Source organism: Oryctolagus cuniculus, chromosome 11 (assembly GCF_964237555.1).
Source record: "Oryctolagus cuniculus chromosome 11, mOryCun1.1, whole genome shotgun sequence".
NCBI classification, from domain to species: Eukaryota; Metazoa; Chordata; class Mammalia; order Lagomorpha; family Leporidae; genus Oryctolagus; species Oryctolagus cuniculus.
This window is the reverse complement of record NC_091442.1, coordinates 114148931-114174909: the sequence shown is the minus strand read 5'-3', so window position 1 is coordinate 114174909 and position 25979 is coordinate 114148931. Positions and strand designations below refer to the sequence as shown.

The window sequence follows — 25979 nt, the reverse complement described above, 5'->3', positions numbered from 1 at the left end:
AGCATGAATGGGGGGAGGAGCTGGGGAGCAGCTGGGCTTCAGGGCGCCTCCTGTGTCCCCAGTCTTTTTTTTAAGATTTATTTATTTATTTGAAAGTCAGAGTTACACACAGAGAGGGAGAGGGAGAGGGAGAGGGAGAGGGAGAGGGAGAGGGAGAGGGAGAGGGAGAGGGAAGAGGGAGAGGGAAGAGGGAGAGGGAGAAGGAAGAGGGAGAGGGAGGTCTTTCATCCGATGGTTCACTTCCCAATTGGCTGCAATGGCTGGAGCTGCGCCGACCCAAAGCCAGGAGCCAGGAACTTCTTCCGGGTCTCCCATGTGGGTGCAGGGGCCCAAGGACTTGGGCCATCCTCCACTGCTTTCCCAGGCCACAGCAGAGAGCTGGATTGGAAGTGGAGCAGCCAGGACTCAAACCGGCGCCCATGTGGGATACTGGCACTTCAGGACAGGGTGTTAACCCACTACACCACAGCACTGGCCCCGCTATGTCCCCAGTCTTGGCCCTTCCCACCTGTCTGACCTCACAGTCCCCCATCTGTCCCCTGCAGCCCCAGGAGCAGCTGGTGCCTGTTCTGGGCCCGCCCACCCTTCCTTCTTTCCTTCCTTCCTTCCTTCCTTCCTTCCTTCCTTCCTTCCTTCCTTCCTTCCTTCCTTCCTTCCTTCCTTCCATCCCATCCACCCACCCATCCACCCACCCACCCATCCATCCATTCACCCTTCCACCCACCCACCCATCCACCCACCCACCCATCCATCCATTCACCCTTCCACCCACCCACCCATCCACCCACCCACCCATCCATCCACTCACCCTTCCACCCACCCACCCATCCACCCACCCACCCATCCATCCATCCACCCACCCACCCATCTGTCCATCCAGTGAATAAACACTCAGGAGCATTCGCTAACCCTAATTAGCTTGTGCCCTAGAAAGGCTCCCCGTCCACGAGGGAGGGCTCATTTGCTCATTCATTCACCCCCCACCCGCTTGGCGCTGGGCACTTCCCGCGCGCCAGGTTGTCAGGTTTCGGGTGGAGCCCAGCCCTCGTGGTTTAGCCGCCGAATCAGCCCTGCCAACCTGTGCTCGGACAGAGGCGGTCCCGAGGCCAGGAGCCACGGCAGGCACCGCCCAGCTTGCCTGAGGGACTGGAGCCTTCCCATCGGACAGTGGGCAGTCAGGGGGCATCTCACTGGCTCAACGTCAGGGTGCCATCTCAGGTCCATCGACAGGAACTGGGGGACCCGGCTGGGAGCCGTGGAGGCGGATCGGGTGGGCTGGTGTGGAACCGCCCTGGGGGCGAGGCTGCCGGGCGCCCCGGGCCTTCCAGGGCTCGTGGATGTGACTGCACGTGGACTGAGCAGCGTGGCAGGGAGCAGACAGGGTGTGACGTCACCAGCCGCAGGGAGCCAGCACCCCGAATAGCACAGGCCCCCAAGACGTCCTTGGGTAGCATAACGAGTCTTTGGGGCAAACCGCTGAGCACTAAGCCGAGAGCCCGGAACTCACCGGCCCGTTGTCTGACCCCTCCAGCCAGGACCTCTTGGGTTCCTCCCGCCACCTCCCCCCCACCCCCGTCTCTCGCTCCCTTCACAGCAAAGTCCTGGTGGCAGCTGGCCGGGATGGCTGCAGCCTCCAACCGGCAGCCCAGCCTCTTTGGTGCCCTTTGCAGTCTGGCTCCGCTCCCACTCCAGCCGCCAATCCCCTGTCCAGGCCTTGACCCAGGGAGGAGAAACCCTGGGTGCCCTTGGCTTGGGGACCGCCATGTGTCTCGCCCCTCCGATGGCCCTGGCTTTTTCTCCTCCCTCCGACCCCCACCCGCTGTCCTGCCCTTGCTGCCGCTGACTCCCACCAGGGCCTCCGAGAGCTCAGAACGCTGTGCGCCCTCTTCCCCAGCCTGCACCGCGCGCCCGACTCCTCTGGCTCTTCTCCCAGGCCTCTCTCTGCCCCACCCGGGCTGGGCCGCCTCCGACTCCCCAGCGTGCCCTAATGCATCGATTCTCGCCCTCCCCGCGGCTCCACGCCCTCGCCTGGAGGGCTCCCTTTCTCGACACGAGAGTCACGGGCCATTTTATAAAGCAAATCGGTTCTCTGATTTCTCAACTCTCCCACAGCTCCTTTCTTACTCAAAGTCAAACCCAAGTCCTCTCAGAGCTCGAAAGCCCTGCATGGCCTCCGCCTTCCCCACGCCTCCTCTCCTCCTGTTCTCCCTTTTGCTCACAAACTCACCAGGCAAACTCCTGCCCCAGGGCCTTTGCACTTGCCACTCCCTCGGTCTGGCCCTCCCACAGGCACACCTCCCGACAGCGTCATCTTCACTCCAGGCCTCTGCCGTGCTACCCTCCCCTCCACAGCACGCGCCTTGTAGCTGGGAGAGGCAGTGGTTCCTGCCTGTTAGACTACAAACTTGTTCACCGCTCTAGTGATGTATTCCCAAGTGCTTGACGTCAGTCCCCACACTCCCAGGCTCTCACACCTTCGCAGTCCTCACATCTCAGCGGGAGGGGCACTGTGGGGTCAGCCTGTTCCGGTGCCATGGCCCCTGCGCTGCTCCTCGGGGGGCAGCCGTCCCAGACGCAGCCCACGTGCTGTGGGGCTGCTGGCGCGACACCTGCTTACCCAGCACTCTCGGCTCCACCAGGGGAGGCGTGGCTGTCATAGCTGACCAGGGTGGCCTGCGTAGCAGGTGGGTTAGCGCCCGCTTGTGGAAGGAGGGAGGGAGGTCGGAGAGAGGGGCTGAATGGGGCCTGGGCCTCCTGGATGCCTGAGGCTTCCTGGCCTTGACGTCCTCCGTGGCCTTGGTGCCAGTCTGGATGATGACGGTGATGACGACAGGGGTGAGGAGGAGGAGGGCGCTCATGGGGATGGCGATGGTGTCTGGGCGGCAGGCTGGGCGGCAGGCTGGGTGGCAGCAGACGGCGTGGGAGTCCAGGAGCCTTGCCCACTGAGCCCCGCCCACTGAGCCCGCACTCAACCCGGTGGCCCCTCCTCCAGGGTACAGGGCGGAGGTGACCGTCAGCCAGGTGTACGTGGGCAGCCTGCGGGTGCTCAACCGCCACTTCTCCCAGGACCTCGCCCGCAGGGAGTCCAGCGCCTTCCGCAGCGAAACCACCAAGGCCCAGAACATGGTAGGGAAGGGGCGCGCGCAGGGCTGGGCGTGGTCAGTGGGGCCCCCTGGGGGAGGCGGGGCACTCACTGGGGCCACATGGCACAGGGACGGGAAAGCGAGTGGACCTGCGTCCAAGGCACTTGCATTAGACTCTGCCGGTGTCACTCCCGAGGGCGGAGCTTGGCTCTGCTGGGGGCCCCGCGTGCCTCGTGACACAGCCACCGCCTGTGCCAGGGCCCCGTCCAGCAAGGCGGCCTGGAGAGCTGCGCAGGGTGGGTCAGTACCCCGCTCTGAGGGTGCTGTGCACCGTGTCCTGGCTGCAGGCTTGGAAGCAGACACGGTGGCCAGGGTTTCCAGGCAGTTCCAGGAGGCTCCCGGATGTGCCGCCTCGTAGCTGTACAGGGGCAAAGCCTCCCCCGAGCCGGGCTCCCTATCACCGTGGCCCGGCCGTGCCTGGGGCGGTCAGGGGTGGGTGCAGGGGGGCCCTGTGGCCCGGGGGGCTGCTCAGAGTGGAAGAAGGGCTTCTGATAGGGGGAGAGAGGCCGTCGGCCTTCGGGGGTGAGGATGGAGGTGGGGGAGGGGAAGGTGCCCCTGGTTCGGGCTCTGACCACTGGTGACCTGGCTGGCCTTTCCCCTGGGGCTCCCCAGGGTGCACCCCAAGGTGGGGGGGGCTGGTGCCGCCACAGAGGGTCACGGGGCTCTGGTCTTCCTCTGGCAGCTCAAGGCACTCATCACCAGCACGCGGCTGGGCGCCTACTACAACTCCAGCTCTGTCTACTCCTTTGGGTACGTTGTCCCCAGGCAACAGCTGGCCCCTGCCAGGACCTCAGATCAGCCCTGGGAGGGGACCTGTCTCATTTTCCAAGGGCGCGGGCAAGAGACCTGGCTGCAGCCGGTGACCTCCCTCCATCGGGCTTGGTCTTCTCATCTGTGTAATGGGCACAGCACTGTGGCAGGGTTTACCCTGGGTGACGACCACAGCGGGCTGGTTAGGGGCCCGGCATGCACTGGGAGGGGGGCATTGAGAGCATGGGGCCCAGCGTTTTGCCGCCTAGGTTAGCCTCACAGCCGTGCCTCAACTTCCCCCTGTAAAATGGGGGTGGCGAGAGCAGCTCCCGCGGAGGCTGCTGGGGGGAGGCTTTCCCGCGAGGGAGATCAGCGCCCGCGGGCCCCTCACTGCCGCCTGCCTTAGGGAGGGACCCCTCACCTGCTTCTTCTGGTTCATTCTGCAAATCCCGGAGCGCCGCCGGCCCACGCTGAGCCCCGAGGTGGTGCGGGCGCTGCTGGTGGAGGAGCTGCTGTCGGCGGCCAATGACTCGGCGCCCGCTCCCTACAGGGCGGAGTACGAGGTGGACCCCGAGGGGCTGGTGATCCTGGGTCAGTACCGGGGCAGGGGCCCGCTCCCCGCGGGGGCGGGAGGGAGGGGTGGGGCGCGGGGCGCGTGCCCAGGCCCGGCAGCTCTGGCGGTCTCCTCCGTTTTCGTTCGTGTGTGTGGCCTGTTCTTTGTGCATTTATTTTGCCCTTGTTGATTTCTTTGTCCGTTTCCTTTTGACAGAGGCCAGTGTGAAAGACGTAGTAGCGCTGAATTCCACGCTGGGTACGCGCCTCGGCTTCCCGCCCGCTTGCCTTTGGCTTTGGCGTCTTTCCTGGCTTGGTTGAGGGTTGGGAGGCCAGGGGGCTCCCTGAGCTGGGGCAGGAGCCCGGCCTGGGGTCACCCAGGGGAGGAAGCAGGGGCTGAGCGAGCGGAGGGGGTGTGGCGCCCGTGTGTGGATGCGCATGTGTGTTCATGTGCTCTCGTGTGGACACATGTGTGCACATGTGTGTGTGTGAGTCTTGCCTGTGTGAGCGCAGGTAGCAGGTTCCATCACAGGTGAACCTAAATCTGCTTTTCCACCGTCGAATCCAACTTGCCTGCAGGCCACCGATAGTCTCCCCAACGGGCAGCCCGTCAGCCACTCTGGGTTTCAGACTTGGTCTTTCAGAGGTGCACTTGGGTCACCTGCAAGGTTGCTCACTTCCCGCCCAATGCCGTGTTGCTATGGTCACTTTGCTCTCGTCCGAGAGACCTCAGTGTCTTCCTGCGAAACACCGGCAGGGCCACCCTGCTGTCCACGTCGCAGTCCATGCGGCCCGAGGAGTTGTGCAGTGCACCACCTGGGCTGCTGTACCTGACAGCCCTAAGCACAAGCCCCCAAACCCTCAGATTCCTCCCCGCGCTTGGGAGTTCTGTGGGGGGCTGTGGCACAGGTGAGCACCTCCAGCCCATCCCAGGGGGGCGCCTGCACCCTGCTTCTGCCTTCTCTGACCTCCCTCTTCCTGGCGCTGCTGTCGCATGCTTGCTTCCTGGGGGAGTGCAGGCAGTGAGGTCAGAGTACAACGAACAAGAAGTCAAATCGTGACTCAGACAGGGACAGTGAGTAGGATTAACTCACTAATGAGGGGACCGGGGGGAACGATAAAGAAACAAGAAATTCTTCTGTCTGTGTGCCTATCTGTCTATCCATCTACCCATCCATCCACCCTCCATCTGCCCATCCATCCACGCGGGCATCCCCTGTCCATCTCCCTACCCACTGATCACGTCCATCTGACTTCCTAGTGTCGGGGGAGAGAAGAATGCTGGGGAGAGGCTGCCTACAAAGCTGGTGGACGCCCCACCCCGCCCTGCGGGGAATGAAGCCACAACCTTCGCGGTGGCCTTTTCTAGTGAGCCGGGCTGTTCGCGGCTTCGCGGTCTTCCAAAGTTAACACCCCGCTCTGCAGAGCTCGGGTTTGCTCAGCACAGCCGACCGTGGGGCAGGGCTGTCGCTTCTGGGAGCCTTAAGGGGACTCCGCGGCCAGTGCTCAGGAGCGGGGGTGGGCACGCGACAGCCTGCCTGGCCAGTGTGACCCACGCAGCCCGATTTCTTACGGCGCCTGAGCTGAGAGTGACTTGTGGGAAGTGGGTCTCTCGTCCAGGAGCACCTCTATAATGGCGCTATTTAGACCTCCCCTAAAATGTGTACTCACTGGCCCGTCCCTAAAAAGTCGTCTGGCCTCGGATCTGGGGAGCTGTTTCCCAAGGGTTTAGGTCTCAGGACTCCTGGCCACTCCTAGAAATTGTTGGGGGAACCCCACATAGCTTTTGCTCCTGTAGATTGTGGGTGCCCGTACCGTATTTACTGTAGAAGTGAAAACTGAGCCATTAAATACCGTCCATCCATTCATTCATCCTTATTTATATAGAAAACAATAATAAACTCATTAACCTTAAGGCAATATTTTTATTCAAAAAAATAGCCATTTTCCAAAATTCTCACATCAAGTGTCCATGCTAGAAAGAGAGCCCAAGGCCGTGGAGCGAGGGACTGGGTCTGTCCAGGCATGGAGGGAATGAGGCGCCTCCCGGGCAGGTGCTGGAGCCCAGGGGGCCAGGGGCTGCTCCTGCCCACCGGGGGCCCAGAAGGCTTCTTGGCAGGGCACCCACCTCCCTGCCTCGCAGCCCTGTGAGGCGGCTTGCGTGAGATGCTGGCTGCTGCTTCTGTCATCCACTGCCGGTCCCTGGGGCCCATATCAAACACACAGTAGGTGCTCGGTCACGGTCATGGGTGGACGCAGGCTGTAGATGCTCTGCCTGCCCGGGCTGGCGCTGAGTCGGTGCTGGGGTGGGGTTGGGGGGCGAGGGCTTCCCTCCAGCCCCGCCTTCTCCTCTGCCCCCCCACCCGCCACCCTCACTGAGCACCTACTGTGTACCAGACACTCCCCTGCGCTCTCGCCCACACATCATTCCCAGGCCGGGAGTGTGTGTTCTCACCCACTCCACTCTACAGGTGGGAAAAGCGAGGCCCGTGAAAGATCACGCGCCCACAAGCCAGCCCAGGTCTGTCTGGCCAGGGCTGTGGAATGAGCGCAGTAACGGCAAGCAGCTCCCGGAGCTGCCGCGAGCACGCGTGGGACAGCGCGGGTCCAACGCTGGCCAGCGCGGCTGCTCCGCCTTTCTTGTCTGGTTATCGACATCACAGTCCATTTCCCCCAGTCAAGGCCGCCTCCCACACCCCTCCCCAGTCTGCGCCCCTCTCTGACTGCAGAGAAAGCCCCGTGGCTTCTCCGCTACTGCACGGCCACCCCACCGCCTCGCCGTGGCTCCCAGCAGCACAGAGTCTGGGATCTGAGCCACACCACGTCCGGGCCCTGCCTGACCCGCCATGGCTCCCCATGGCCGCAGGACCAGGCAGTGCCCCGTAGGGTGCGGCGGGCCTGGCTCCCGCCTCTGGCTAACGCTCCTGCTGTCCGCGCTCTGGGTTCAGGTTTCCTTGTCCACGTGGCCTCTCTGCTCAAGCTGCGACCCCCGCAACCCCCACCTAGGGCAACCTTGACCCACAGGCCAAGGTCGGAGCCCTCCTGTGCCTCTTGGAGGCCCAAGCGCTGACTGGACCCTGCTCTGGGAGCTCCCCTGGCCAGGAGAGCTCAGTGCATGTTTGGGGAATGAATGACGGATCCGTGAGAGAGCATGCCTGAGGGTACCAGAAAGGGGAGAGGCGGAGACACTGAGAGGCGGGACCTAGCACACCTGGCCCCGCCCATCCCGCCCCTACCTGAGGGCGGGGCAACTCTTGCAGGGCCCCGCCCCTCGCCCCTGGGGGGCTGTCCTGCAGGCTAACAGCGGTCAGGGGGTCTCCCTCTCGCCCTCCAGGCTGTTACCGCTACAGCTACGTGGGCCGGGGCCAGGCCCTGCGGCTGAAGGGGCCCGACCAGCTGGCCTCCAGCTGCCTGTGGCACCTGCAGGGCCCCGAGGATCTCATGCTCAAACTCCGGCTCGAGTGGACGCGGGCCGACTGCCGGGACCGGCTGGCCATGTACGACGCGCCTGGGCCCCTGGAGAGGAGGCTCATCACCTCGTGAGTCCCCGGGGCGGTGGGCGACGTGAGGTCAAAGGTCACCTCAGAATCTGGGGAATAGCAAGGCCAGCCTAGAGGGGTGGGGGGAGGAGCTGGGCATGGCCTGAGCCTTCGTTCGTTCGTCCATCTGCAAGGTGGCCCCGAGGGGGAGCTCTGGGAGGCCACGTGGCTCGCGAATGCCTCCGAGTTTGACGGCAGCCTAGACTGCCGACCCCTGCTCCGCAGCTGCCTGGCTCTGGGCCACTTGGAGCCTCAGTTTTCCCACCTATAAAATGGCTGGGTGACTCGTGCTTGCCTTGCAGGGTCGTGGTGAGGATTTAAGTAAGATGATGTGGCCGCGGTCCTCACACCTCGTGGGCACTCAGGAGCTGCGAGCCCCGGCTGCTGTCACTGCAGAGGGCTAGTCCGGGCCAGGCCACAAAGCGCATGGGGTGTCGGGAGTGTTAGCATTGGCTAAGTGGGGGGCGATGGAAGGTTCTTGAGGAGAGGAAGCGCTTCAGGACAGGAGCACTGGGCGGGAGATGGACGTGACCAGGGCCAGGAAGGAGGGCCAGGGCGGGGCCTTGGGCTCCGGCGGGGGGGTGGGGGGTGGGGGAGGGGTTGAGCCTACTGCTTTCCGGAGTGACTTTGCTCTTGGGCACCCTTGCTTGGCAAAGCAGGCTTCCAGATGCGGGGGGCGGGGGGGACCCAGGGCCCTGCCCAGGCCTCTGACTCTCCAGCTGGGAGGCTGCTCACTCATTCTCAGCCTGCCCCGCCCTGCCGTGCGGTGACCTCAATCTGGGGGCGCGTGGGCTGGGTTCCTAGAGTGCCCCGGGAAGCTCCGAGAAGCCGCGCGCTGTCCAATTTCCAGCTCCCGGGACGTGGGTGGGTGGGTGGGGGAGGGGCTTCTCCCCGGGGACCCCCTCCAGCCTGCACGCGAGAGCCGCTGGGGAGCGGGGCTGAGGGGACGTGGGTGCTGCCGCTGGGCCCCTCACCCAGCATTAACCGTAGGTTGTTGCCATGGGTTCCATACTGGCTTCACCCCACGGGCCCTGCTGCTAAGGGAAGAAAATACCCCCAGCCCTCTGGGGACCCGCACCCGGACACCAGGGCGGGAAGCCGGGGCGGGGGTGCCCTGCCCCAGGGCTCTTGCAAAGACCTTTCTGGACAGGCTCTGGGGTTACTCTTCCCCAGGCTGCGGGCAGCAGGGCAGGGCCTGGCCGTGGTGGGCTGGAGGCTGAAGGAGCTCAGGCACACACCCCCACCCCACCCCCACCGCGGCCAGGCCCAGCGTGGAGCAGGTGCGTGGCCACCTGCCGCCCAGCCTGTGCTGGATGGGGGGGGCGGGGGTCCGCTGAGGACTGCTCGATAGGCTTTGCAAGGCCTCCGGGGAGGCAGCGGGCACCCCTCGCTCCCGGTCTGGGCAGGGCAGGGGGCACCGGTGGCTGCACAGTGGTGCCCGCCGTCTCAGGCAGCACCACGCACAAGCCTGCCTCTGCCACGGACTCAGTTTCCCCACCTGGACGCGAAGCAGTTGACCCTGACAGCCTGGGAGGAAGCTTTTCTAGAAAAGTCTAGAATCCTGCTCCACGCCTCCCAGGCGAGCTTGGCCACGCACACCCCTGCTTCCTTCCTGTCCCAGCCCAGGCCCAGGTCTGGCATCTGGCGGTCGCTGCAGGTGCCGTCTGGGGCTCCTGCCGGGAGTGCTCGGTGTCACAGGTGGTTCTGAGGGCCGGCGAGGGGGCGTGGTGGGGCGGGAATTGTAAGCTCCAAGGCCAGGTCCATCCCACCTGTCTCGCCTGAGGAGCTGGCCCAACCCTGAGACGGCCTCCCCAGAGCCCACACGGGCAGCCCCCGCCCTCCCTGCTGCCCTCCCGGCTCTGTGTGCCGCCAGGGTCTACGGCTGCAGCCGCCAGGAGCCCGTGGTGGAGGTGCTGGCCTCGGGCGCCGTCATGAGCGTGGTCTGGAAGAAGGGGCTGCACAGCTACTACGACCCCTTCGTGCTCTCCGTGCAGCCCGTGGCATTCCAGGGTGAGGCGGGGGTGGGGCAAAGCATGGGGGGGAGGGAAGGTTCTGGAAGCCCCTTAGCTCTGCACACCTCCTCCCCTACGCTCTTGCCGTCTTCCCCGCTGTCTCGGTTCCGGGTTTCTTGTCTGTCCTCCCTCCCCTCTCCTTCTCCCCCCCATCCTGGCCTGGCCCTCCTCTCCCCCAGCCCCCACTACCTGCTTCTCTGTGCACCTGCCGTGGCTCAGCCTCCCGGGTGGATCTGCAGATGCAGCCCTGATGGGGCTCAGGGCAAAGGTGCGATCCCTGCAGGAGGGGGGTAACTTTGCAGAAAGGGAAGGCCCCCCCACCCTTCCCCAGCCCCCCGCTCTCCTCTCGCTCCTGGAACCCCCGTGCCCACCCCTCTCCTGGGGGCGCACGCCTCACCCTGCCCTCCGTGGCCGTGCCTCTGCGTGGACAAAGCAGACGTTGAGGCTTCCAGAGCTGTGGATGGGAAGGGAAGATGTGCCTGGTTGGGGAGGGGGGCCGTCCTCACCACTGCTCCCTTCCCTGCCTCCCCCACTGCCCATCCCCACCCCTCGTGGCCAAGCTCTGGGGTCTGCAGCAGTGACTCAGGTCCCGCCTGGCCCTGCTGGGGTGCCCAGGGGCTGCCCAGGTCCCCTCTGTTCCCTTGGGAGGCTCTCGCCGGGGCTGCGGGAGGGGTGGGGAGGGCCACGAGGTGGGCTGGGGGGACCTTGGCTGCACAGAGACGCAGCCAGGGTGGCTCCTGGCCCTGCGACCCCTGGCCCGCCACCGTGTGACCGCAGCCAAGCCGCTCCTCTCCGGCCTCATCCTTGAAAAGCGGAGCGATGCTGCCTCCCCCAGGCCCCGTAGCTGGGAGGCGCCCGGGCTGCAGGTGCCGCCGGCCGCGGACACAGCCCCTAGCTGTGTTGAGCACTCTGGGCGCATCATGCCCCTTTCGTGGGCTCAGCTGCCCTGTGAGGGGTGTACTGTTGCTATGGAGACCCCATGCCGGCTCTCACCTCAGAGTCCCGCAGGGCTGGCCTGACCCTCGTCCTGCTCCCCTGACCTAGTAGAGGGCATTGGCTTGTGGTTATCACGGCCAAGATGGAGGCCCTGAAGCGAAGGGAGCGAGCCCCTGCCCCCATTTCACAGATGAGGAAACTGAGGCCCAGGCTCACACCGTTTCCTTCAGCCACTGGGCGGGGCTGTCAGTGGTGGGGGGCAGGTGGCAGGTGAGGTGAGCAGTGCCAAGGACTGTGCGTAACGACGTGTTCTCCGGGCCCAGACTGCCAGCTCAACCTGACCCTCGAGGGCCGGCTGGACCTGCAGGGCGTCCTGAGCACCCCGTACTTCCCCAGCTACTACTCCCCCAGCACCCACTGCTCCTGGCACTTCACGGTGAGCTGCCCCCCACCTGCCCTCTGCCCAGGGGCCGGCCCCAGCCCTGGGCACAAACCCTGCTGGGCGGACGCAGCTGTGCCGAGGTCTGCCCTCTGTTGGCTGCGGTGGTGCCTGTTTGTTGAGCGACTGACAGATGTTCGTGCTGGTTGCCATTGTGTGTGTGCATGCGTGCGTGTGCGTTGGGAGGAGGGGAGTCCTTGTTGCCCAGGGAGGCGGGTCCATGAGTCTGGCCACGCCCACATGTCACCTGATCCGTGGTCGGCTCCTCCCACCCCAGGTGCCCTCTCTGGACTATGGCTTAGCTCTCTGGTTCGATGCCTACGCCCTGCGGAGGAAGAAATACGACCTGCCGTGCAGCCAGGGCCAGTGGACGATCCAGAACAGGAGGTGACGCCCGAGCCCTTTCCCCCAGGTTCTGGGCCTCACGGGAAGCCTGGGGGTGCCAGCCCCTCTCTTGCACACACCCAGTTTGTACCCAGACCCTGTGGCCGTCGGTCCTACTCACATCTCTGTGAGTGCCGGGAGCCCACGGGTGGCTCCTTGAATCCTTAAACAAGAAGACGCGGGGACCCAAGGGCTCCGGAGCACCCGTGGGCCTTTGCCTGGACTTCCCCCCACGTCTGGTCCCTGTCCCGCTCCCTGCCACACACTCAGAGGCCACTCTCGCTACCCGGGTGCTCCCGTGTCTGCCCCCCCCAGGCCCCCACTCTGATCCCTGCTCCTGCCCGTGGCCTCTGTGGGGAGGAAGATTCCCACTGGGAAGGGAGGTGGCGGGACGCAGCTGCGGTCCTCAGCCGGGGGCGGGGGCGGGGGCAGCAGAGCCGTCGCGATGCGAGTCAGGCCCGAGCGTCGGGGCACAGAGTGCCGTTCCTCGGCCGTGGGGCGCACGTGTGGCTGTGGGTGGGGCTCGCCCCTCTGCGTCAGGAGCCCACAGATGACCTTGGGGCTCACTCATGATTCACAGTTCTGAGAAGGCTGACGCAGGGCCTTCCTGCCCTCCCGGGTACAGAATCTGATATCTTGGCGGGGGGCGGGGAGAAGAGCTGGCAGCTTGGGGGCTGGCACCCCCATTCCCCGCCTTGGCCCCAGTGCCAGGGGCTGGCCGTGCAGCACTTGGGCCATGGGGCAGTAGTTCATCCGCCTCCACGGCCCGCCCATTTTCCAGACAGGGGAATCGAGGCTCAGCGGGAGCGGGTGGTACTCTAGTGAGCCCACGGTCAGGGCCTCTCCCATGCTCATACCCCGCCAGGAAGAGTGGGGTACAGGGCCAGGTACCCCCTGCTCCCCAGTGCAGCTGGAGTGGCCAGGCAGGGGTCTGGGAGCTGGGGTGTGCGAGACGCCGCTGAGCCACCGTGGGTAGCGACTGGGGTGTTTCGATCAGGGAGCGTGGAGTGGGGGTCTCCTCGCTGCAGTGACGCCTCGGCGGTGGACGTGTAGGCCCCGTGACGGCGTCCGGCAGGCTTGGAGGGGAGCCCCCTCCTGTGCCCCTGGGCACTGTTGAATTAGGGTGGGGGCCGCCCTGGCCGTTGAGCCCAGCTCACACCCACTCTACAGGTGTGGAGACTGAGGCCCAGGGAGAGCCAAGCACTTGGCTTTGGTTTTGTTTTGTTGTTGTTGAATATTTATCTGAAAGGGAGAGAGAGAGAGAGAGAGAGAGAGAGAATGAATCTTCCATCTGCTGGTTCACTTCCCAGGTGGGCACAGTGGCCTGGGCAGCATTAGGCTGAAGCCAGGAGCCAGGAGCTCCATCCAGGTCTCCCACGTGGGTGCAGAGGCCCAAGCACTCGGACTGTCTTCCGCTGCTTTCCCAGGCACATTAGTAGGGGGCTGGATCGGAAATGGAGCAGCCGGGACTTGAACCAGTGCTCGTGTGGGATGGCGGCGTCACAGGCAGGGCACCGGCATCGCTGCTCACTTGGCCACTTGTCATTGTCGTTTCAGTGTTGAGGTGGTGGACAGGTGGGCAGGGCGGGCCTCAGGGGCCTGGCGTCCCTGCCCCCTCTGCAATCTCCCAGGCGTCCCCGCTCAGAGGCGTGTGCCCGTCCGGCTTGTGCCCGGGCTCCGCTGCACCTGCTCGCTCCCCTGTGAAGCCAGGGCTCCGGCCGCTGCAGGGCCCCAACCTCTCACCGTGCACCTGGCAGTAAGATGCTCCCAGTGGGCTGTCCTCTCCAAGCAGGCCGATGAGGCGGAGACAGCTGAAGTTTGGGAGCCAGACAGACCAGAGTTCAAGACCTGGCTCCTTTCTGGAATGCCTGTGTGGGCAAGGGCTTAGCTCTCCCAGCCTTAGAGAACTCACCAGAAAAGGGGCCGAGAGGCAGCCGCCGCTCCCTGCAGACTAACGGAGATGGTGAGTGGAGAGCACCGGCCCACGCCAGCCTGCGCATTACCGAGCTCCGTGTGGCCCCAGCCCCACGTTGACCAGCAGTTCAGGGCAGGCTCGGGACTGGGAGGGGGTCTACACTGCCAGCCTCAGCAACGCAGCGAGGAAGCAGGGCCTCACGTGGCCTCCGTAGCCCAGGGAGTAGTGACTTGCACAGTCACCCTGGCCAGCAAGTAGTGTGCAGGGAGAGCCGGAGTACACGCAGTAGCACGCACTTGTGTGCACACTCGTCTTGTGCTGGCTGTTCCCCTGGATCCCCGAGCCGGCCCTGCCGATGGTTAGCTCGGCGCCGCCCTTCCCAAAACCCATCGGTCGGCATCCTCGGTGGAGCTGCGGCGGGGCGGCTTCCACAGTCCTGGAGCCGCCTGAGAAGTCCCAGCCCCAGTTTCTCAGAGCTGCTCTGGGGTCCAGGGTTCCGAGGCGGAGAGGAAGGGAAGGCGGCGGCACCTGCCTGGGTCAGCCATTTCCTCCGCTCATCACCGCTTTTGATAAGCATCGTCCTGTGTAGATGGGGGGAATTTGATGAGGCTTTGCTGGAAAATCTGTTTGCGTGGGAGGCACAGACATGTGAGGTCCGCGAAGGGGAGATTTGCAGGCTCAGGGCTTGTGGGAAGGGGAGGCGCAGTCCTGTGGCCCTGAGTGGCTGCGCTGGGGAGGAGGACGCGTGGTCAGAGGGGAGCCCCCTCTGGCCGCAGCACGCACTGGGGACAGGCTCGTTCTCCTTGCCTGAGTCCTCGGAACCCTCATGCCCACGAGTGCCCAGGCAGCGGAAGGGGAGCCTTGGCCTTGTGAGACCCAGACCCTGGCTGCCGGGTTTCTCAGAAGCCGCTCTCGCGGGCTGCCCCCACCGCACAGGCCTCCCCCCCTTCCGGGAACCTGCCTCCCGCCAGCTTCCTGTGACGTCACTTGTCATCTGCCAACTCTTTCCGACTGCTCCAGGCTGGCAGGCAGAACGCGGCTCCCAAGGCCCTCTGGCCTCGCCTGGCTGGGGGTCTGCTGGCCCCCGAGCCCCTGGACAGCCAGCACTTTCTGCAGCTCCCCACTCCCCGACACTCCTGGGCACGGGGGTTGGGGGTGGCCGTGCAGGAGGTGACAGCCCCCAGCAGCCTCCAAAGAAATCATTGTCTCAGGCATTCCTTAGGACATCCTGCAGTGGGGATCAAATCGCTCCCGGGCCACACAGTTCCTGGGGCACAAGGTGGCACCTGTGGGGAGGGCACGGCTCTGCCCTGCTGACAGGTGCTGCTACTTCACAGGGCGAGGACACGGTTCCTCCCAGGTGGAAATGCGTTAGGAATGACAACTGGCGGCGGCAGGGGGTGGGGTGGGGGCAGTGCTGAGGCTGTGGTACAGCGGGTAAAACCGCTGCCTGCAGTGCGGCATCCCGTATGAGCGCCGGTTGGAGTCCTGGCCGCCCCACTTCCGACCCAGCTCCCTGCTAATGCACCTGGGAAAGCAGCAGAGGATGGCCCAAGTCTTTGGGGCCCTTTGGGGAGACTGGGAGTAAGCTGCTGGCTTCAGATGGGCCAGCTCCAGCCATTGTGGTCATCTGGGGAGTGAACCAGCAGATGGAAGACCTCTCTCTCTCTCTCTCTCTCTGCCTCTCTATAACTCTGCCTTTCAAATAAATAAGTCTTAAAAAAGATATGACAGCTGGGGAAACTTTAAGATGTCTATGACAGTAACCCTGTCCTCCACTTCCCACAGTTCCCCCCAGCCCCGAGGGTGCGGAGCAAGGCCCCCAAGCCCTCGTCTCCTGCTCCCCTGTCACTGATCCAGGGCCACTCCCTGGGGGACTAATCTGGATAACATCTGCTTTTCCACCTTGAAACCGAACAAAACCAAGTTTCCCCCAGTTTGAAAGAGGTCAGAAGGGTCAGGCCAGCACGGGGGCGCCCCCTGCTGGCGGCTCCTGCTCGGAGGCTGCGGGGGCTGTGGGACGCCCTGCTGGGCAGGGGCTCCCTGAGGACCTCTTTACTCCGTTTAAAATCACTGAGCCGCCATAGAGATTGTTTTTAAAGATTCTGTTTACACAAGTTATTTTTACCTCCTGATAGTATTAAGAATTAATCCTGGGAAAAATTTTAAATATATATTACCACTGCCTCCCCAACCTGGTAACCTGCATTTCACTTTCTGTGTTTCCGGTTAGTTGGAAAGTCCCAGAACTAAATAATAATTCACTTTATTTTTTAAAAAATATTTATTTATTTGAAAGGTAGAGTTACAAAGAGGCAGAGGCAGGGCAGAGAGAAAGAAAGAGAGAGAGAGAGAGAGAGAGAGAGGTCTTCCATCCGCTGGCTCACTACCCAATTGGCCGCAATGGCTATGGCTGGGCTGATCCGAAACCAGGAGCCAGGAGCTACTTCCAGGTCTCCCACGTGGGTGCAGGGGCCCAAGGACCTGGGCCATCTTCTACCGCTTTCCCAGGCCATAGCAGAGAGCTGGATCAGAAGTGGAGCAGCTGGGACTTGAACTTGTGCCCATTTGGGATACCAGTGCTGCAAACTGGGGCGTTAACCTGCTGTGCCACAGCGCTGGCCCCTTATTTTTATTTTAAAAAAGATTTGTTTATTTATTTGAAAGGCAGAGGGACAGAGAGAGAAGGAGACAGAGAAGTCTCCTGTCTGCTGGTTCACTCCCCAAATGACCTCAGTGGCCTAGACTGGGCTGAGTCTCTCACACAGGTGCAGGGGCTCAAGCACTCGGGCCATCTTCCACTGCTTTCCCAGGCGCATTAGCAGGGAGCTGGGTCGGAAGCGGAGCAGCCGAGACTTGAACTGGCGCCAGTATGGGATGCCGGCATGCAGGCAGCGGCTTTGCCCTCTGTGCCACAGCGCCGGCTGCAACTCACGAGTCTGAAGCCACCTCCCTTGCAGTGTATTGTTGTGTTTATCCCCTTTAGTGTTGGTTATTGCTGCTAGGAGATGTGGCACTGCGCTCATCTCTCAGCGCCTAGCTCACACGTCGGGGAGGGGAGCACACAGGACTCGGCGCACCCGTGGTCCCCGGTGCATCCTAGCCCCTCTGGGTGAGGCGGCGACTCCTTGCGTCCTTTAATTCATAACACACCATTGTAGGTCGGCGATAAAATAAGCAGCTTTCCGGCCAGTTAGTTCTATTTCTCTAGACAACTTGCTGGCAAGAGGGTTGTCGTTTTAGATGATTGTCAGGTTCTTTATGAGGTGGCTTAGGAGACCGTGCGTGAGCGCCACCTCTGCGTCCAGTTGGCAACTGCAGCTCACACCACAGCACACACCACATCACACCTCCTCACACCTCCTCACATTACAGCTCACACCACCTCACACCTCCTCACACCTCCTCACACCTCATCACACCTCACACCACCTCACACCTCATCACACCTCACACCACAGCTCACACCACCTCACACCTCATCACACCTCATCACACTACAGCTCACACCACATCACACCTCATCACACCACCTCACACCTCATCACACCACAGTTCACACCACCTCACACCTCATCACACCACAGCTCACACCACCTCACACCTCATCACACCACCTCACACCACAGCCCACACCACATCACACCACAGCCCACACCACATCACACATCACACCACCTCATACCTCATCACACCACAGCCCACACCACATCCCACACCACATCCCACCACCTCACACCACATCACACCACAGCTCACACCACATCACTCCACAGCCCACACCACATCACACATCACACCACCTCACACCACCTCACACCTCATCACACCACAGCTCACACCACCTCACACCTCATCACACCACATCCCACATCACACCACCTCACACCACATCACACCACCTCACACCACATCACACCACAGCTCACACCACATCACACCTCATCACACCACATCACATCACCTCACACCTCATCACACCTCTTCACACCTCATCACACCACCTCACACATCATCACACCACTCATACCACCTCATCACACCACAGCCCACACCACCTCATGTGTCATCACACCACATCACACCTCATCACACCACCTCACACCACCTCACACCTCATCACAACACAGCTCACACCCCAGCTCACCACAGCTCACCACAGATCACACCACAACCAGTAACCCTATCAGGAAGCTGCAGGGTAGGCCAGGTCCCCAGAGGGTGCTGGATCCTTGGTCCATGCTGCAGTGGGTAGCGGGATGCCCCCCACAGGCTGGGTGAGTTCTCTGGGGTCCTGAGAAGGCTGGATTCTGGCTTGGCTTGGCCTTGCCCCTGGGGGACAGCGACTCCTCCCTCACTGGTGGGGTTCCCACAAGAGGCAGGTGCCGCCCTCACAGCCTAGGGCCCATCCTGTGTCCTCCCTTGATGAATGAATGAATGAATGAAGGTCCAGTCCCATCCTAGAGCAGCTGCTGTCTTGTCAGCTGTAGGCTGTTCCCACCATGCACCTGCTCTCTGGACCCATCTGCCTATTATGGGGCTGGCCCCCTGAGTAGGTGCTGCCTCCCTGTGGGGGAGGGGCACCCCATGCACCAATGGGGCCGCACCTGTCTGTGCTGTGAGGGTGCCCCACCTGGGGTGGACGGGAGCCCCCAGCTGCTTCGGGGGCTGGGAGGGTCCCACTGCTCTGGGGTGGTTGCAGGTGCTCCCGGAAGGCCCGCCCACTTGCCCCATGAGGCGAGCTGCACCCAGAATCCCTGAGCCAGGAGCCCCCTGCCTCCCATCTGGAGCTGGGAGGGCTCTTCCCTGCTCTGGGGGGGGGGCGCCTGCTTCTCTGTGGGGTTCTCCCGCCTGCTCGGTTTGGACAGGAGCATCTTGTTGGGGGGTGTCCAGTAGGGATGTGAGGTGCTCCCTCTGCTGGGGTCCCGGCGGCGGGGAGGGGGGGCATGCACAGAGCAGGGCCAGAGACAAGAGCCAGTCTTCCCTGCGAGTCCAGAGGCCCCTGTCGTGAGGAAGGACAGGGACTTCAGAGAAGTGCTGGGACCCGTGAGACCCCCACGGCCCCTAGGTGCTGGGGGTGGAGGGCAGACTTCGGAATCCATCCCGCAGACAAGGGGAGCCATGGAAGGCTTCCAGGCTGGGGCGTGACTTAGCCGGGCTACTTTCTAGGCGAGCAGTGCCCCACAGGAGAAATCAAGGCAGAGGAGGTGTGGCAGGAGGTGCAGCACCCCACCCCCGGCTGCCCTGTCTGTGCCCAGGACCCAGGCTCTGCTTTCCTGTGGGCTGGGAGGCAGCCTGTGTGACCTGTGCCATCCCCGGCCCCTCCCAGGCTGTGTGGCCTGCGCACCCTGCAGCCCTACGCGGAGAGGATCCCCGTGGTGGCCTCGGCCGGTGTCACCATCAACTTCACCTCCCAGATCTCCCTCACGGGGCCCGGCGTGCAGGTGCACTACAGCTTGTACAACCAGTCGGACCGTGAGTATGGGTAGGCCGGAGCACGATGGCACGCCAGCCCTCTGCCGTGTCTCCCCGCCTCTCTGCCATCCCTGGGGTGCAGGCAGCTGCCTAGGAGCCTGGGCGAACGGGGCGCCCGTGCGTGTGTGTGCATGTTGTGTGACTGCGCCCACGTATGCAGCTTTGTGACTGTGTGTGCAAGGCGGCCACACGCACCTGGAGGCATCGACCCTCAGGCATAGCCACGTGGGTGTGGCGTGCCTGTCTGGATAGGTCTGTGTACCCAGGTGTCCGCGGGTTCCTGTGTGCGTGCATGTGGGCACACAGGTGCACGTTTTTGTGTGTGTTTGCATGACCACACACGGCCTCATGGCGCCCTCCCTGCCCCTCCCACCTCCTGTGCGTCCCCAGCCTGCCCGGGAGAGTTCCTCTGCTCTGTGAATGGGCTCTGTGTCCCCGCCTGTGACGGCATCAAGGACTGTCCCAATGGCCTGGATGAGAGGAACTGTGGTGAGCAGCGCCCCGCCCTCATCCTGTCCCATCTGCCCTGGGCTGAGCTGAGTGGAGACAGCTCCCCCTGCCGGCCACACGCATGAAGTTCCTGCTGTCAGCTGCTGGAAGTGGGGTTCCCTTGCCACGCCGAGGACGGGTCACCCCCTGGGCGGTGGCAGGGCTGCTGAGCTGGGACCAGCGTCTCCTGACGGAGCTCAGGGCTTCTGCCCACTGGGCTATCACCCGCAGCCTCCCGAGGAGACCGAGAGCGGGAGAGGGGAGGTCTGGGCGCGAGGAGGGACCCCCGCTCCCTCCGACAGCTCAGACTGGGAGCTGCCCACTCTCGCTGGCTGCATCCTCGCTCAGAACAAAGCCTCTCCCCTACATCCGGGCGCCACCTGCCCCGGTCATCGGGGGGAGAGGAGCATGGGCGGGGGGTGCCCCTCTGGGATGACCCCGCTGGAGTGCTGGGGAAGCTGCCCCCGGCTTCGGCGCGGTCCTGGACAGGTCCTTTCAGCAGCACTTCCCCAGGGGAGGGGTGGCTCCCAGCAGCCCGGAGGGGCCCTGAGGCCGAGGCAGCTGAGAAGGCGCTCAGCGGCTCCCTCCACGCCCGCTCTGTGCCCGCAGTTTGCCGAGCCACGTTCCAGTGTCGGGAGGACAGCACCTGCATCTCCCTGTCCCGGGTCTGTGACCGGCAGCCCGACTGTCTCAACGGCAGTGACGAAGAGGGGTGCCAGGAAGGTGGGGCAGGGGGGCGCGGGAGGGGGGCGCGGGAGGGGAAGTTACCTGTGGGCACCTGTGGCTGAGGCCTCTGCCCTCTTGTCCAGGCACCCACCAACCCCTCGGCTCCCAAGCCTGCGTCTGTCCATCTGTCAGTCCATCCACCCCTCCCCCACTCCCCCTTCCATCCATCCACCCCTCCCTCCCTCCCTCCCTCCCCCACTCTAATCATCCACCGACCCACCCACCCCTCCCTCCCCCATCCATCCATCCCCTACTCCAATCATCCACCTGCCTACATGCCCCTCCCTCCCTGCCCCCCCATCCATCCATCCATCCACCCACTGGCCTGTCCAACCATCTCTCTCCCTATCCACAGAATCATCAATCTAGCCATTTCCTGGTTTGTCCACCATTCCATCTGCCCACCTGTCCACTGCTCTCCCTGGTCACCCGCTTGTCCACCGGTCCTCACATTCAACCCACTCATTTGTTAGTCAGCCCATTGTGTTATCCATCCGTCTGTCCATCCATCCGTCTGTCCATCCAGCTGACCCACACAAGCCACCCCGTGGTAGACCAGGTGGGGTGAGGCAATGGGAACAAGGCCCCAGGGAGAGGCCCCTGCACTCCAGGGCTGCGCTGCCTGCAGGAACACACAACAGTGACTCTCTGAGCCCAAGCCTTCTGGACACCACGTCTGGGCAGTCCAGTGGGGAGACCGTGGGGGTGGGAGGAGTTCAAGCCCGGAAAGCTTCCTGGAGGAGGCAAGCTGGGCACTGGGCTTTGATGAGAGCTGGAATGTAAAGAGCTAGGGGAGCCGAGACAAAGCAGGTGGCAGAGCGGAACGCTCGCCACAGTTGCAAGCAGTGAGGAGCAGCGAGCAGCCGGCAGGGCGGGCCCCGGGCGCCAGCTTGCTGGGGAAGCAGAGGCCTACCCGTGGGACCCAGCGTGACGGTGGAGGCGCACTTTTCCGGGGAAGGCAGGGCCCTGTAGTCAGGAGCTCCAGTCCGAGAGGGGAGGCACAGCCTTGGTCCCAACAGACTGCGTGTGCGTGGGGACGCTCAGTGTGGTCGGGAGACCCCGCCCCCAGCCCCTCCCGGGGCTTCCCGCACCCATTCCTGTGCCTGCCCCCCACCGCCCACCCAGGGGTGCCCTGTGGGACGTTCACCTTCCAGTGTGAGGACCGCAGCTGCGTGAAGAGGCCCAACCCGCAGTGTGACGGGCGGCCGGACTGCAGGGACGGCTCGGACGAGCGGCACTGCGGTGAGCCCGCCCACGGGGGCCCGGAGGGAAGCCCCCTCCCCGTCGCCGTCCCCGTGCCCCTGCTGCCCGCCTCTCTCCCCGTCTCCCCATCGCCCTCCTCTCTTTCTCACCGGCTGCCCCACCTCCACGCCCGCAGACTGTGGCCTCCAGGGCCCCTCGAGCCGCATCGTGGGTGGAGCCGTGTCCTCCGAGGGGGAGTGGCCGTGGCAGGCCAGCCTCCAGGTTCGGGGGCGCCACATCTGCGGGGGCGCCCTCATCGCCGACCGCTGGGTGATCACCGCCGCCCACTGCTTCCAGGAGGAGAGGTGAGGGGCGGAGCCACGGGAGGGGGGCCGTGTGCCGGACGGAAGTGCCTCCCCCTGCCCCCGCCAGGCCTCGTGACAGCGAGCACACGGTGTCCGGCCTCTGTGCTCTGCTTTCCCTGACTGGCTTTAGGTCAGGTCAGTGAGTCAGTCATTCACTGCTTCAGTCATTCACTACTTCATCTACCCGCCAGGGGCTAGGTGCTGGGGACGCTGTCGGATCTGGTCATAAGCCATGACACTCCCCACGCCGTGCCTGGCGTTGTGATGGGGGTGACGACACCGCCACCGTCCCTCCTGCCTGCCACCCCCGTCAGCCAGGCTCTGCAGAGCCAGAGGCCCGCCGGCTTTGTGCCTCTGCTGGGCATGTTCTCACCACCTGGTCCCCTCTGCGCTCAGCCTGCGGACCTGGCTTCCTGGGGCCTGCACTGCCCAGGCCCTGCTGGCTCCTCCCCACGAGGAGTCACCATCTCAGGGTGGTCAGAGAATGTAGAGTGTGCAGGAAAAACCAGAAAGAAACTTTTTCCAGGCACCTGGCCCTGTGCTGGGTCATTTACATGCACCGTCTTAATAGATTTGCATACGAGTAGGCAACCCTCTTCCCACTTCACAGGTAGGGAGACTGAGGCCTAGGGGATGCCACACACCTATCGAGTGGGGTAGGAAGCTGGTGTTTGAGCCCAGGCAGGCACCTCCAGGGTGGATGCTCCTAACACTGGAACAGGAGGAAGAGTCGGGGTAGGGGTGGGGTGGGAGACAGGGCCCAAGGGGGGAAGTGGCTGTCCTCAGGGTCCCTGCGCGAGGACACCTTCCCCGCCTGCCCCCAGCATGGCCTCCCCTGCTCTGTGGACCGTGTTCCTGGGCAAGGTGTGGCAGAACTCGCGCTGGCCGGGCGAGGTCTCCTTCAAGGTGAGCCGTCTGCTGCTGCACCCGTACCACGAGGAGGACAGCCACGACTACGACGTGGCCCTGCTGCAGCTCGACCACCCGGTGGTGCGCTCGGCCGCCGTGCGCCCCGTCTGCCTGCCCGCGCGCTCCCACGTCTTCCAGCCGGGCCTGCACTGCTGGATCACGGGCTGGGGCGCTCTGCACGAGGGCGGTGAGCAGCCCCCGGCTGGGGCGGGGCGGGGCCAGGAGGAGGGCAGGGCAGGGCCACAGGGCGCCACCAGGGCATGGGGTTCCCTGGGCTGGATTTTAGGGAAGAAACTGAAGTTCCAGTCATTGAGCGCTTGTGCCAACTCTGCTGGAGCCGAGCAGGGCCCGGGCTGCCGACGCCAGAGCCCGGTTCCTGCTGCTGCTACCCTCACCACTCATGCTGGTGGAGCCTGTGCACATGGGCCCCGCCCTGCAGCCTTCCTGCTATTACTAATATTATTACTATTATTATTATTTGAAAGGCAGAGAGACGCCTCCCATCTGTTGGTTCGCTCCCCAGATGTCGGCAATGGACTGTGTGGGCTGAGGCTGGAGCTGGGAGCCGGCAACTCAGTCCAGGAACCCAAGCCCCTGAGCCACCACGGCCGCCTCCCAGGGTCCCCAGGGGCTGGAGGCCGGCACTGAACCCAGGCTGGGCGGGGCACCCAGAACGGGGTGGGCGTGGGGCTTTAGAACCGTGTGCAATGATCTGTGGTTTGGAGGCAGAGACCTTTTAAAGATGGAGAAACTGAGGCACAGATGGACAAGCAGCTTGCCCAAGATGACGGAGAATCGTGGCAAAGCAAGGAGTGTTTCACTCTCATTCATTCATTCAACACACTTACAAGCACCTGCTGGACGCCAGGCACGGGGTCAGGCCGAGAGGACATTCTGGGGGTGATGAGAGAGGATAGGGACAGGGAGCTGCAGGGGGCAGTGCTGGCAGGGGCGGCTCCTCCCTGGGTGAGCCAGGGCAGGTGCCCAGAGGCTGAGCCTCAAGGACAGGGGGAGGCGTTCACAGAGAAGGCACAGGTGTGGAACAGGAAGCCCTGAGTATGGCCGCAGGGGAGCCTGGGGGCTTTCAGTGGGGGCTCTGTCACCACCAACCATGCAGAGGAGGGGCCAGCGCAGTGAGGAGCAGGTGTGGCCCCCAAGAGGACAGAACGGCAGGAGGACCCGGGCACCTTGCACCCTCTCACCTCTGCCCTCTGCCCGCGGCAGGCCCCACCAGCAACGCCCTGCAGAAGGTGGACGTGCAGCTGGTCGCGCAGGACCTGTGCAGCGAGGCCTATCGCTACCAGGTGACCCCGCGCATGCTGTGTGCCGGCTACCCCAAGGGCAAGAAGGACGCCTGCCAGGTGACCCCTGCGGGGCGCAGGCGCCGGGGGAGCCGGGGGTCACACTCACATGGGCTTCCCAGCAGGGCGTCCAGCCCCACTGGGTGGCCAACGCTGGGGCACCTGCCCGATGCTGTAGGGGTGCAGGCCAGAGGAGGCCTGGGGTAGGCGGGTCTTCAGCTCAACCCCAGCCCTGCTCCTTGGCCTCCAGGAGGCACCCGGGTCGCACATCAGGACCGGAAGGGAGGCAGAGGCTGGCGGGGATGTGCAGGAACCCAGCCATGGTTCTGCCAGAGCTGGGATCCACGCCATGCAGGGCTGGTGGGGGTGGGGGGCTCTGGGTGCAGCACAGCTTCAGAAGGGGGTTTGACTCTGCTGCTACCACGCAGCAGTTTCCCAGGAGCCGGGCCTTGACCCTCGCCTCTCTCCCTCAGGGGGACTCCGGGGGCCCGCTGGTGTGCAAGGAGCCCAGTGGCCGCTGGTTCCTGGCGGGACTGGTCAGCTGGGGCCTGGGCTGCGGCCGGCCCAATTATTTCGGCGTCTACACTCGCATCACAGGTGTGATTGGTTGGATCCAGCAGGTGCTGACCTGAGGTGCTGTCCCCTGCAGATCTGGGGCCAATCTCCGGGACTGGGAGCGCCCAGGGCACCACCAGGCAGGGGGACAAGCGGCCCTCGGAGGCAGGAGGTGGCACCCCATCCTCCACCCTGCTCCAGGAGGGCCATCGGCTGGTGGTCAAGACGTCCCCTGAAGTGGGCGGGGGGCTCACATTCAGCCCCTCTGCTTCCCTCCATGTGCCCGCTGCGGGGAGGAGCGTTGTAGCCAGCAGGGGCGTCTAAGGTCTCCCCTCCGGGGCAGGGGCTGCGCGGGCAGCACGGCCTCCCCAAGGGAAGACACCTCCCCCGCCTGGGGAGCCCCCAGTCGCACCGGAGGCCTGGGAGGGTCTCGTAAGGCCGCCTTCAGCCCTGGGGCCCGCCGAGCCGCCCAGCTGCCTCTGTAAGCCAAAGGGTGGGAAGCCCCGCCCACGCCTGCGCCCCCTGGCGGCCGGCCCAGCTGCTGTGGAATAAAGAATCTGACATCTGACCCAAAGCCCGCTGATGGTTGCTGAATGGGGGGGGGGGGGGGGCTCTCGGAAGCAGAGCGGGCATCCTGCTCAGCCCCTTCGCGTGTCCGGAAGGCCAAGGTGGGGGCGGGGCAGACGGGGTGGCCCTAACTCCAGAGGGCAATAGCTTGGGGCTCCTCAGGTGGGAGTGAGTTGGGATGTGACAGGTGCCTCTGGAAAGGGGGGGGGACACTGAGGCTCAGAGGTGGGCAAGGATGTCCCGTGAGGGCACTGGACGCTGGGCGCAAAGCCTGGACCTGAACCTTGGGCTCCCGGCCACCTGCCGCCTGCCGCCCCGCCAGCACTCGCCCCTCTGCATTCCTGGTCATTTATGGAGAAATGTCACGCAGGCCAAGGCCAGCTGGGGCTGCAGGGGGCAGTGGAGAAGACAGACTTGCCACCCTGCGCCCAGCGTGGGGAAGGGCGTTCCGGGGGCGGGGGACACGTGTGGGGAGGCCTGGTTTGCAAAGATGACACACTGAACAGCCAGCTGTGTGTCAGCCGGAACAGAGGGAGGAGGAGAAAGCTTGGGGAGCTACCGAAGCTCCGCAACAGGGGAGCGGCACACGCCAAGCGACATTCTACTGCACCCCTGCACAGGGAGTGGGAGGGAGGAGAGGGCACTGGAAGGGGCTGGGTCCCGGGCGCCCCTCGGGGCAGGGGCGGTGGCGCCAGGCCTGGCTGGTGTGGGTGGGGCCGAGCCTGGGGGGCTCTTCCTTG

General features: G+C 64.2%; 1 protein-coding gene across 2 annotated transcripts in view; it reads left to right on the top strand.

Moving 5' to 3' along the window:
- TMPRSS6 (transmembrane serine protease 6) overlaps nt 1–25240 on the top strand; it is a 29659-nt gene extending 4419 nt beyond the window's left edge. The window contains exons 3-18 of one of the 2 annotated variants that reach the window (XM_051842358.2): nt 2993–3126; nt 3826–3893; nt 4300–4484; nt 4663–4704; nt 7780–7984; nt 9858–9994; nt 11256–11368; nt 11649–11758; nt 19000–19145; nt 19536–19634; nt 20244–20357; nt 21486–21602; nt 21739–21907; nt 22732–23003; nt 24041–24177; nt 24591–25240. In XM_051842358.2, the coding sequence (XP_051698318.1) occupies nt 2993–3126; nt 3826–3893; nt 4300–4484; nt 4663–4704; nt 7780–7984; nt 9858–9994; nt 11256–11368; nt 11649–11758; nt 19000–19145; nt 19536–19634; nt 20244–20357; nt 21486–21602; nt 21739–21907; nt 22732–23003; nt 24041–24177; nt 24591–24749 (2207 nt within the window). In that variant the 3' untranslated portion in view covers nt 24750–25240. The remainder of the gene's footprint in view (nt 1–2992; nt 3127–3825; nt 3894–4299; nt 4485–4662; nt 4705–7779; nt 7985–9857; nt 9995–11255; nt 11369–11648; nt 11759–18999; nt 19146–19535; nt 19635–20243; nt 20358–21485; nt 21603–21738; nt 21908–22731; nt 23004–24040; nt 24178–24590) is intronic. The other variant, XM_051842359.2, reaches the window with a different exon arrangement.
- Nucleotides 25241–25979: the final 739 nt, after the last annotated feature.